This window comes from Psittacula echo, assembly GCF_963264785.1.
Source record: "Psittacula echo genome assembly, chromosome: 1".
Classification (NCBI taxonomy): Eukaryota; Metazoa; Chordata; class Aves; order Psittaciformes; family Psittacidae; genus Psittacula; species Psittacula echo.
Window position 1 is genome coordinate 1764786 of NC_137735.1, and position 12646 is coordinate 1777431.

Consider the following 12646-nt stretch of genomic DNA (forward strand, 5'->3'; position numbering starts at 1 on the left):
TAAATAGAGAGAATCTGTGTGAATTAAGGAAAGAGAGGAGCTGCTGAGGATGAGGAGATGGAACAGCCCCCAAGAGCTCAGCCTCCATGGATTCACTCCCTGCATCTCCCATCAGTGAAGAAGTTGTGGTCATTAAAGTGAATTTGATGCCTTTGAAAGAAGGAGCTGGAAAACCTGAAGCTGGAAAACCTGACCTGCTCCAAACAGCGTGTGTGAAGGAACAGCCTCTGCTGCTGCTGGCGCTGGCTTTAGGAGCTATTTTAGCTCCCAGGACCTCCCCAGCAGTCAGGACATCACCTCAAACAGGGCACGCAGCTATATTTAGGCTGTGCTCTAAGTTTATGGGTGTTTGGGAGGATTCAGTTGTTCCATGTTGGGTGTTTCTGACTGAATCAGTGGAAACAGGAGGTGCCAACACGGCCTCAGCTGGGATGCAGCAGGAGACTGGGATTGGGGCTGGTTTCAAGTCCCAGCTAAACACAAACTCCTGCAGCATCTTTTTGCCATTATCGAATATCCCTCAGTTTTCCATGTTTCTTCCATGAATTGCCCTCAGGGGGAAGCCCTGGGTGGGATTCTGGATTGGGGCCACACAAACCGAAGTCTTAGAGGAGGACACGATCAAAACCAAACAGGTTCTGCTCATACAAAGCCTTTTCCAGGTCTGGAATGGCCACCATGGGCTTCACAGCTCAGGCTCAGCCCAGTTGCTCTGAACTGAACTGGGTTATAGTAATAACGAGTGGAAGAGGTGTTGGTACCAAGAAGCATGGGGAGATACAGGAACCTCTGCCACCATGTCCAGCACCCAGACTGCAGGGACCCACTTTCCAAAGGTGTTTGAGGCCTCTCTTGAGAGGGCGTCACCAGCCTGGGTCCAGCTCCTCCCAGCACAGGACATCCAGGACAAGCCACCCCATACTGGTGGTGATGGTGGAGCTGCTGGAGCGAGGCCAGAGGAGGCCATGGAGGTGCTGCGAGGGCTGGAGCAGCTCTGCTCTGGAGCCAGGCTGAGAGAGCTGGGCTGGGGCAGCCTGGACAAGAGAAGGCTCCTGAAGGGGAGACCTGAGAGCAGCTCCAGTGCCTAAAGGGGCTGCAGGAAACCTGGAGAGGGGCTTGGGACAAGGGCCTGTAGGGACAGGCCAAGGGGAATGGCTTTAACCTGCCAGAGGGGAGACTGAGATGAGCCCTTAGGCAGAAGCTCTTCCCTGTGAGGGTGCTGAGGCGCTGGCCCAGGGTGCCCAGAGAAGCTGTGGCTGCCCCATCCCTGGCAGTGTTCAAGGCTAGGTTGGACACAGGGGCTTGGAGCAAGCTGCTCCAGTGGAAGGGGTCCCTGCCCGTGGCAGGGGTTGGAGCTGGAGGAGCTTTAAGGTCCCTTCAAACCAAACCAGGCTGGGATTCCCTATTTCCACCCATCACCTACTGCCCACCTCCACTGCCACTGCTCCTGTTGGACACCTCAGCCCAGGCCACACAGAGAGCCAGGCCTGCTCAGAGACACCTCCAACACAACCCAAGCAAGGAACACAGCTCAAAGCAGCTGAAGACACGAGCTGCAGGTTCAGCTACAGAATCCTCCTACATTCTTCCCTCTTCCACCCTACGGGTCCAGCACCATCCAGTGCCTGCTTACCGCATCCCCCCCAAAGGCATGTCCCAGCATCACCCCAGGGTCTGCCATCCATGATGCTGTGTCAGGGGATGGCTGCAGGGGGAAGGAAGCAGGAAGCTGCCCCAGCACAGAGAGGAAACCTCAAACAGAAACTCATTGCAGATGTCCCAAAAAAGGGGAAGCTTGAGGCCATTTCAAGCTCTCAGACATGCTCCAGGGCTTTGCAAGCTGCCATCCCACTGTTCCCAACCCCCTGCATGGCTCATGTAGGTCACCGTGTGTAATCAGCACATCCCAAACGCTTCCAGACTGCTTCAGTTAAACCCTTTCTATGTAAAGGCTTCTCTCTCTTCCCACAGGAGCCAAGGAGAAGGGTGGGATGTGCAGGTTTGGGAGGAAAGGCAGAAAGCATCTATATTTATAGCTGCGGTTGCCAGGATCAGTTGGAGCAGCAAAGGGAAGCATGGAAAGGAGAACACAAAGCACTGCTCTAGCTCCAGGCCCCCACGTGCTTTCCCCCATCCTCCAGCAACATCCCATTCCGGAAAGGCAGCAAGCGCTGAGCAAAGGGAAAACCAGGCTGGCATGGAAACAGGAGCGTAGGAGCTGCTTGCGAAGGAGGGAAAGGGACCCCACGGGATGCTGATGGGGTGGAACCGCTCAGGGTCAGTGCCTGGTTCACACCATCCCCTCTGCTCTGTGTCCTCCTTGAGGGGCAGGTGACTGCTTATGGAGCCCCCACTCCCACAAACCTTGTGTTGGGAATGAGCTCAGTGGGAAAATGCCTGGGCTGTGCTTTCTGCCTGTCAATGAGCGGCTGTTCGGGTTCAGGAGACACTCGGTGTGTGGGGGCTGACGAGCTGCTGGGGTGCACAGGAGGACATGGAGCCTGAGCAGACCAGACCTGAGGCTTTCTGTCACCTTGCGCATCCCCCTCCCGGTACAAGCAGCTCCTTCAGCACAAACCCAAGCCCAAAGCCCCCACCCCATCACAAAACACGGCTCTGAGATGCCACGTGCACCACCAGGCCACCATCCTGCCCTGCTTCCAAGCAGGATGTGGGTCCTGCCAAGCAGGACATGCATCCGTCCAAGGAGGACCACCACCTGGGCTGGGGTCCCCAAGAGATCCCCATCCACCGAGGGACCAGCTTCACCCCAACAGACCTGCTCGATGCACCCTTGGTACCTCCAGCAATGGTTCTCCAGTTTCTCTCTCAGACTGGTCCCAGTGCTTTACCAGCAGTGAGTCCAAGAGACTCTCCTTGAAAGTTAAGTCCCACAGCGACTCGCGGTGTTCATGGATGCAGGGAGGGAAGGATGCACAGATGGGAGTGTTCTTCCCAAAAGCCCCCCAGAACCGCTCAGCACTGCCGGGGGGGGGGGTGATGCTCACCTCAAACTGAGCAGAACTGCTCCTGCCCCACACAACCGAGCCTCCTGAGCTGCAGCACAGAGACAGCCCAGCAGGGAGCCAGCGCCTCTTCCCTGCCTGCAGCAGCCTGGCTCTCACTGCTGATTCATCCTTGCACCAAGGTCAGCCTCAGGAGAAGAGCCCCAGGTCTTTGATCCAAGACTATCTGGGCCTCTACAGTGACACAGCAGGACAGGCACAAGAAAACATGAAGGCAGAAGGGGCACAACCCCCTCGATGGGCACAAGGCACATTGGTGAGCCAACAGCTGAAGCAGCCCTATGGAAACACAAACGTAGGATCCCAGCCTGGTTTGGGTTGGAAGGGACCTTAAAGCTCATCCAGCTCCAACCTTTGCCACGGGCAGGGACCCCTTCCACTGGAGCAGCTTGCTCCAAGCCCCTGTGTCCAACCTGGCCTTGAACACTGCCAGGGATGGGGCAGCCACAGCTTCTCTGGGCACCCTGGGCCAGCGCCTCAGCACCCTCACAGGGAAGAGCTTCTGCCTTAGATCCAACCTGAACTTTCCCTCAGCAGGAGGAAGCTGAGCACCCAAGAAGGGAAGTGGAAGGTGGAAACAACCCAGCCCGGGGGAGCTCTGTGCTCCCCATCGGTGCCAGGGGTTCTGCAGCACAGGCTGGGTTTGGGGTTGCTTTTGGCTGCTCTGCAAAGTGCTCCCTGGAAAGCTGCTAAAACACAGCTGGAAAAATCAACACAGGAAAACCAGGGAAAATCTGATGCCCCCCAGATGGGGAAGAAAGGGCTCGGGTAGCTGAGGGGGAGAAGTTCATCCCTCCAAACAGCATCACTGAGCAGTGCTTGAAACCAAACCTGAACCAACCTCTCCCCAGCATCTCAAGCTGCTCCTCTGATGGGTTCCAGCCCTGACAGGACCAACTCAGCTACTCAGGAGGGTGTCGGTTAAATGAGATGTCAGAACTGAAGAGCAGGAGCTGTGTGTGGTGAGGGGGACAAGAGGATGTAGCTATGGGCGCAGTGGTGGTGCTCCAAGTGATGTTACTGCAGCGGATGCAGGAGCATGGGACAATCCCACCACTAACTCACACTCATCCCAGGGCACAAACCATCCATGCCCTGCTGAAAGGCTCATCCTATGGCTCTCAGTCGAGGGACAGAGCTGTTGCCTCCAGTGGGACTCAATGGCAAGGAACCCTTCAAGGTACGACGAAACCCAGGGATAAAACTACCCCTGCCTGGGTCCACAGCTCACTGGGAAGCCTGGTGCAACAGCCAGGCTGTGATACAGACCTGGGGCTCCAGGCATGCATCCTGCTCCATGCATGAGGTCCATCCTGACAATGTCCTGAGCAGCTTCATTCCTGCATCCCATCCGGAGCAGCGCCCCACAGGACCCTTCTACTTCACATCACCTCCCTTGGCTATGAGGAAACAGGGGTGGCCCAGACTTGCAGAGCCCCAAACAGGCTGTTGCCATGACCCCGTATGCTGCCCATGCCTCCCCAAATCTGCCCCTACAGCCCCTGTGCTGGCTGGCAGAGGCAAGCAGGGGGGTGATGGGAAGGAGGGGGACATGGTAGACACCCGGGATGGAGAAGAGCCACCAGTGCATTGTTGGCATGAGAACAAGGGTGGGTAACTCCATCACAGATCAATCCAGGTTATGAAGATCAGAGCTTTCCAGGGCCTAGTGCAGGATGGGCAGGAAGGAAGAGGAGACCTGGGAAGATTTAAGGAGCTGTAAAACGGGACATGAATCATTTATGAATGGAGATGGTAACAGCAGGAGACAGAAAATGAGCTCTTAAAAGGGCACTGGAGCTGGTGCAGGGCCTGGAGCCCAAGTGTGATGGGGAAGGGCTGAGGGACCTGGGGGGTTCAGTCTGGAGAAGAGAAGGCTCAGGGGGGACCTGATGGCTCCCTACAAGTGCCTGAGAGGAGGATGGAGCCAGGAGGGGCTGGGCTCTGCTCCCAGGTAACAAGTGATAGGACAAGAGGAACCGGCCTCAAGCTGCACCAGGGCAGGTTCAGATGGAGCTGAGGAACAATTCCTGCCCAAAGGGTGCTCAGGCATTGGAACAGGCTGCCCAGGGCAGGGCTGCAGGCACCGTCCCTGCAAGTGTTCACAGCCCGTGGAGACGAGGCCTCAGTGCCATGGGGTAGTAGTGGCCTTGGCAGTGCTGGGGCAGTGGTTGGGCTGGATGAGCTTAAAGGGCTTTTCCAACCTGAGTGATTCCACGATCCTATGAAGGTCCCTTCCAACCCAAACCACTCGGGGATCCTGTGCTTGCAAAGCACAACGGACAGCAAGGAGCTGCCCTGCAGGTTCCTCTGGTGCTCTCACTCCCAGGGAACCACCTCACACACAACCCAACCTGCACACGATGGGCACGAGAAACATGTTACTGCTGTAAATCCTTCTCTACTTCCAGCTGGAAAGAGCACCATGGACAGCCCAGTACCTGGAGCAACACAAGCTTGGGAATGCAGAGCCTGTTCTCCGGAGGGGAAAACAACCCCAAGGCCTCCACACAGCTTGAAACACCCAATCTAGCATGTAGGTTACACATCCCAGAATCACAGTAGGGCAGTAGCTGCTCTACTCATACACACACCTTTACCCTTGGTGGATTTGCTGGTGAAGAGACCCATCGGCTGGAAATGCAGAGCAGGAGAGGCCAAGGGATGCTCCTCTGGGAATGGGGGTCCCAAGCCCTCAACTGGCCTGGAAAGTCCATCCTATTGGAAAGCCAAACCTCCCATCCCAGCCAAGCTTGTGACAGCAAGAGAGGTGGCAGCACTGATTTAAAAGCCATTTCCACTCCATGGACCACATGTAGAAAGATGCGAGGTCTTCCCTGGACTCCTTATGCCAAGGAGCCCTCACGGGGTTACTGGAGGCAAGGAGCCTATGTGAGCACCAACATAAGCCCATCCATGAGCCAGCTACAGAGGATGGGCGGAATAACCCAGTCTAGACCCTGCTCTGGAAGCAACCACAGTGCAAACGTTCTGCACACCAACAGATGCTCTCCCTCTGGTGAAAGAATGGGGATGTCTCCTACAATGGAGCAGGAACCATGAAGAGCATCCCCAGTAACTCCTCTCCTGCTGTGGATGCTGCCTTTGAGCAAACCAGCTCATCCCAACATGAGGACACATCCCTTTGGGGGGTGACAGGATGGAGAGCAGAGCCCACCCCACATTCCTGGTCATCAAAGAGGAAGGAGTAGCACGAAATAAAGGAGGGAATCACCTTGGAAAGATGAACTGAGGTGGTGAAGAACGGCCCGAGCATCAGCTGAACTCAGCACATGCAATAGCACCACCTCCATCTGCAACTTGAGCTTTATACCAATAGGTTTGAGGTGTTCCCTGAGATGAAGGTTTTCCTGCAACTTCTAAGGGAAAAAGCCAGCTGGAAGCAGTTGGGGCTTGGAAAACCCATGTGAAACAGAGAAAGAAGCCTCAATCTGCAGGTTTTGAGGGTTGAAGATGAAGCAGGGTGATGGATGGTCACCTTGAGCCCAAAGCCAATGTGTCAGACTTGCAAAGCTGGGCTCAAAGTGCTCAAACAGCTTTTAAACAATGACAAAAGCAGAACAGAGCAAAGGCCTTAAACCCTTTAAAGCAGCACTGGAAACTGGGTGACAATGGGGTTAACTGGGCTGGTAGGAGCAACATGAAGCCCTGCCATCAGTTTGGAAGCAGCAGCATCATGCTCTCCTTTGGGCTCTCGGCTCAGGACAAACACTGGCCACCAAGGACCCTGTCCCAAGAGCCAACTGCCTCCAGCACACAGAGAGCATCCTGACCTCGGTTTTGGCAGGACCAGCCCTCTCCTCCTCCCTCTGCTCAGCAGTGTTTCAACACAGCAGGGTGTTTCCTGGCTCTGCACAGACACAACAACCCTTCAGAGCTGCCTTTCCAGCCCACAACAAGGATTTCACCACAGTCCAGGGTGTCTGAGCAGCAAACTGGCGCTCTCAGGACCTTCACCAGCACCTCTAATCACAGCAGCTCCTGCAAAGACAGCTCTGTTTGCCCTCGCATTAAGGCTTTCCATCCCCAAACTATCCCTGAGCAGCTGTTTCCTCTCGGCCTCCTACCAAGGTCTCTTCCCCTCCTTGGTTTAAGGACACACTGCAGTGCTATGGCCTCAGCTCAGGCCTGATAGGGAGCAGACAGTGAGCCCTGACCCTGGGTGTGAAGATCTCTCCTAGGATGCAGCCATGAGCCAAGGCTGTGGTGGGAATGGCAATGAGCACAAACCACTGCATCCGAGATGCCACAGCCAAGAGCCCACAGGTCACAGTGTTCTGCTCTAATGATGCCCATGGATTTAAGGGAGACCTTGGAACAGTCTTCCAGAGCCAAAGGGGCTACAAGAAACCTGGAGAGGGGCTTTGGGCAAGGGCCTGTAGGGGCAGGCCAAGGGCAATGGCTTTAACCTGCCAGAGGGGAGACTGAGATGAGCTCTTAGGCAGAAGCTCTTCCCTGTGAGGGTGCTGAGGCGCTGGCCCAGGGTGCCCAGAGAAGCTGTGGCTGCCCCATCCTTGGCAGTGTTCAAGGGATGGGAATTCCCTTTTCCACTCAGACCTGCCCCAGAACTGAGCTCCATCAAGACACAGAGGAGAGAAGAAGCCACAGTGGCCTCAAGGACTTCAGCTGGAGAAGTTTAACACCCAAAGGAAAAGGGTTTGTACCTCAGTGGCTTCTCTGCTGATGGACAGTGAGAAGAGCATCTTATTCCTGCTCCCAGGATACAAGAGCTGTGGTTATCCAGACCCCCGCAGCAACCAGCCCCTCCACAGCTGGGAAGGGACAGGAAGAAGTAAAGGGAAGTGCTACAGGGAGGTTTGGGGCTGTAACTCCTGTTCCAAGGCCGCAGCCAACAAACAACTGCAAGTCACTGCAGGCAACACCAGGGCCAGGATCACAACTCCTGCTACTTACAGTCCCCTTACAAAGATCCCAGTGCTCCAAAGCCTGGAATTCTGCCCTCTGGAGACCGAGCTCCAGCAGAGCTTCACCCTGGAAGGCTTTAACCCTTCCCAGTGTGAGATCTTAGGGAAAGAAGGCAAAGTAAAATAGGATTTCAAAGGGATAGAGAGGAGGTCCTGACGTGTCCATTGCCCTTTCCCACCATCAGCCATGGAGCAAAATCCTTTGAGATCCCTACAGCAAGGCCCAAAGTCCAATCCCAAAGCGTTATGTGGGATGCCCAACATGGAGCTCCCACCACACCACACACCTGAGAGATGCTACAGCACTGTCCAAGTGGATAACACAGCCTGAGGGGTGTTGGATGGAAGCTCTGGCTCACGGCAGCTGGAGTCATTTCCACCCATCCCAAACACCCTGTGTCAGGGATGGATGCGGAGGGAAAGCAGGATGAGCCCCGCAGGGACCTGCAATGGCACTTCCTGGCTGTCAGGAAGCAGAAGTGATAACTGCCTTGGGAGCACAGAGAAACCCTCTGCTGCTGGGCTGAGCCCTTGGTTTGGGGGGATCCACTGAGCCCCCACATCTCCCTGCGTGCCAGCAGCACTGTTGTGGTGACCGTCACCATGCCAGTATGGAAGGATTTCATTGCATGGTCTCATCCTGCTGCTGGACTGGGCTTTGGGCTCCCAAAATATGAGGCAGGACAGGTTATGGGAGGGAGAAGGGAGGACCAGGAGCATCCTGCCCGTGCAGAGCTACAGCACAGAGGGTTTGACACAGGAGGATGGACATTGGGCACTAAAAGGCATGGGTGGTACATAAAAGCACTAGGAGCTCAAGTGGAAAAGGAGGAGTGATGCTGAGCACCGCTGCTTTGCTTGCCAAGCCCCAAGCCTTGGAGCTGAGTGTTGGATAAGCTTCGGGATACCCCAAAAAGGCCAAAAGGCTGCTCCTGTGCAAATCCAAGAGCTGATTGCCTCTTGGGCAACACGTAGTGGCAGAGATGCTGAGCTCAACAGAGCAGCTCAGAAACACCCTGATGCTTCCTGGAGGAGAGTCCAAGTCGGATGGAACATTTTGCATCGAGCTGAAAAACAAGGGCGAAAATCCTCACATGCTCCCATGCAACAGGAACGAGCAGGAAAATGAGAGCAAGGGCAGGGCACTGACAATTGAGGCCTTTGGGAAGCAGGATCCCATTCCAACCGGTAGCAGCTTTGTGCCCAGGAGCAAGGAGCATAAATGGGGTCCTAAGCAGTGTATGGCAGAGACTCAAGTCCTGCATCCCTCACTTGAGGGCAGTGGTTATCTCTGCTGCACAGCCCTGGGTGTGCTCCATGGTGTCGGCCTGGAGCCTGTTTTGCTCTTTCTTAATCTGGGACTAAAAGTCCCTCCTAAACAAAACTAGTTGCAATGGAAGACATGGGAATGTGGTTGGAAGTTTAAGGAGGTCTCATAGAACCAGGGGCTGCCCCCAAGTCTTCATCTGGACAAGCTCCAGCACTTGGGATTCTGATCCAAGATAAAGTGCAGCCCCTTCCACACTGCAGACTCCAAACAGCTTCCACCCATGGGCGAGTGAAGGGAGATGCTCAGGGTGATTGCTCCCTGTCAGGTTTTCCATGCTCACTTCCACCAGGAGATAAAGAAGGGAAGAAAAAGAGCCTGAAAAGCTCTTAACAGCATGAGGGGAAGTTCATTTTCCTTATGCAAGCAAAGCTACAGGAAGGGAGGGAAGGAGACAGCAAAAAGCCTGGAATTCTCCTGCCTCACTGCCCCGACCCCCGCCTTGTGCTGCAGTCATGGTGTGACAGCGTCCAGCCACGTTGGACGTTGTTCCCATGGGATTAACAGCCCCTGACACTGAGACCTTTGAGCCAGGACCATGGGCTCAACCTCCTGAACCCTTCACAGCTCCATCAACCTCTGCTGACAGGAGCACAACGTTCCTGGAGACGTGGCTCCTATCCCAGCTCCCGGCGCTCCCCAAACCACAGGCAGGATGGAAAAGTTCCTGTGCCAAAACAACTCGCCTCATCCCGAATACCCACGGATTAGAACTGCTCTGAAGCCTGTGCGCGATCCTGGTTTGAATTAGACCTGGAGAATCCCGATCCAGCTCCTCCACCGCCTCCCATTCCCCAGGCAGGGCCAGTAGAAGCAATCTGAGCGCCGCAGGGGAAACACTCAGACACCAGCTCCCGGGTTTGAGTCCCTTTTCCTCTGGGAACACTCCCATTTTAGGGCAGGCAGGAGGCTCCCCAGGCTGCAGATGGAAATGAAACCCGTCTCTCCACTTTTCCAAGCCTTTTCCACGCTGATCCCACTCTCCAGGCTGTGCCCTGGGGAGGAGGCTCCTCTCCAAGCCTGTGCTTTGGGCAAGGAGCCAGTGGAATTCCTGGGGTCTGGGAATGGCAGAGCGGTGGGGATGCTCCCAGAGGCACACAGCAAAGCGCTTCCCTAAAGGAATTTCATCTACATTCCTGCATTTCTCTGCTTGGCAAAGGCTAGGAAATGTTATTATTGCTTTAAAGCCTTCAGGAGGAAGAACAGCAAATCCCCTCCAATAGGGATTTATGCCAGAAGCAACACAAGGACGGGGGTCAGGCCCCTGAACTGAGGGAGCCTCCTGCAGCAGCTCCATGATAAATCAGGTCACAGCCCCACCACAGCCATCAGAAGGACAAAGCACAACATGGATCCGTGCCCCAGCTTCCCTGGAATGACAGAGCCATGGGGAACCCTCATGGGATAAGGAAGGTCCCTTGGGGCACATGGAACAATGGATCCTGTGCCTTGTCCCACATGATTCCCTTCCAGGGCTGATAGGAGCCACCCCATCCTCCACACCACACGTGATGTTCTACTCCCAGCAATGTCCTTCCTGGAGCATCCACAGGCCCTGGGATACCCTTATCCTGCAGTGCCCTTCCTGAGTCATACACAGACCTCAGGGCACTCCAAACCCTGGGACACCCTCCCAGGGACCCCACCATTCCCTGTGACACCCTTCTTGGTGCATGCACAGCCCCTGCCATGGGGCAAGCCTGATCCCATGGCACCCCGTGACCCCCTCCCTAGGGTGCCCATGGAGCCGGTGATGCCCTGAGGCACACACAGCCCCACCGCAGCCCACCTCCTGCACTGCCCTTCCTGGGGCACACAGGGTGTCCGTGATCCCCTGGCCCCAGGGACACCCTTCTTGGGGTGTTCAGGGACCCTGTGACACCCCACAGCCTGCAAAGCCCTTTCTTGGGGTATGCATGGACCCCACAACATCCATCCTCGGTATGCAGAGACCCCACAGCACCCATCCTGGGGTACCAGGGACCCACTGATATCCATCTTGGGCACACTGGGACCCCACAGCACCCATCCTGAGCACTCAAGGACCCCAAAACACCCATCCTGGGGCTCATATGGACCCACTGACATCCATCCTAGGGCAGCAGGGACCCCACAACACCCATCCTGGGTATGCAGGGCCCCACTGACACCCATTCTGGGGCACCAAGGACCCACTGGCCCCCATCCTGAGCACACTGGGACCCCACAATCCGACTCCCCCCCTGCTCCCCACGCCCATGGGGCGATGCCCGGCTCTCACTCACCGCTCATCGGGCGCTCGGCCCTGCTGCAGGGCGGGCTCCAGCGGCACCAGGGCCTGCCCGAGGAAGCGGTCCATGCCCACCAGGGCCCGGTGCATGACGGTGAGCACCAGGCCGGGGCAGGCCGCGGCCCCGGGGGGCAGCTCGAAGGCGCACTCCTCCCGCCATTCGGGGTTACCGGTGCTCTTCTCGGCCACCGAGGTGCTGTACTTCTCGCGGCCCAGCTGGATGATGGTGTACGCGTCGCTGGTGCCCGCCTTGCCGCCGCTCTTGCACCGCAGCCCGCGGGCCCGCACCACCGTCACCTGGACGTGGGTGGGCAGCCAGGCCGGGGACCCCTCCGCCGGCAGCGCGGCCGCACGCAGCAGCGCCATGGCGGGACGCTGAGGGAGGCGCCGGGCCGGCTGGAACCGGATTCAACCGGACACAACCGGACCGGCCGGGCCGGACCGAGCCTCGCTCCGACGCCGCTGCCGCAGCCGGGCCGCAGCGCGAGCGACACCGGCCCCCTCCGCCCCGATGCAAGCCCCGCCCCCGAGCGGGCTGGAGCCACGCCCCCTCGCCGAGGCCACGCCCCCCCTGCCCCCCGCTGGCCCCGCCCCATCTCGGGCCGGGGGCGGCCGAGTGCACTGGGGGGGAGCGGGGCGGGTGTCACCGCACACCCGGCTATGTCGCGACAGTTCCCGCGCCTCCCGCGTTCCCCTCTCCCCGTTTCCTTCGCTCGCTGCTGTTACCCTATCCCGAGACGTGTGTGTATGAGCGCACCTGCATGCGTGTGCAAGCGGGTGCAAGCGTGTGAATGTGTGTGCATGTGTGTGCATGTGTGTCTGTGCATGTGTGTGCACGTGTGTGCATGTGTGTGCATGTATGTGCATGTGTGTGCCTGTGTGTGCATGTATGTGCATGTGTGTCCATGCATGCGTGTCCATGTATGTGCATGCGTGTCCATGCAAGTGCATGTGTGTCCATGCGTGTGTCCACGTATGTGCATGTGTGTCCGTGCATGTGTGTGCATGCATGTCCATGCATCTGTGTCCATGTATGCGCATGTGTGTTTGTGCATGTATATCTGTGTATGCACACGTG

At 56.9% G+C, this 12646-nt stretch overlaps 1 protein-coding gene across 2 annotated transcripts in view; it reads right to left on the minus strand.

Annotated features, from left to right (window-relative positions):
- The window catches only part of RAB11FIP5 (RAB11 family interacting protein 5), a 35588-nt gene extending 23517 nt beyond the window's left edge, over positions 1 to 12071 (minus strand). For both annotated transcript variants that reach the window (XM_080633727.1, XM_080633726.1), the window contains exon 1: positions 11564 to 12071. In XM_080633727.1, the coding sequence (XP_080489853.1) occupies positions 11564 to 11934 (371 nt within the window). In that variant the 5' untranslated portion in view covers positions 11935 to 12071. The remainder of the gene's footprint in view (positions 1 to 11563) is intronic.
- Positions 12072 to 12646: the final 575 nt, after the last annotated feature.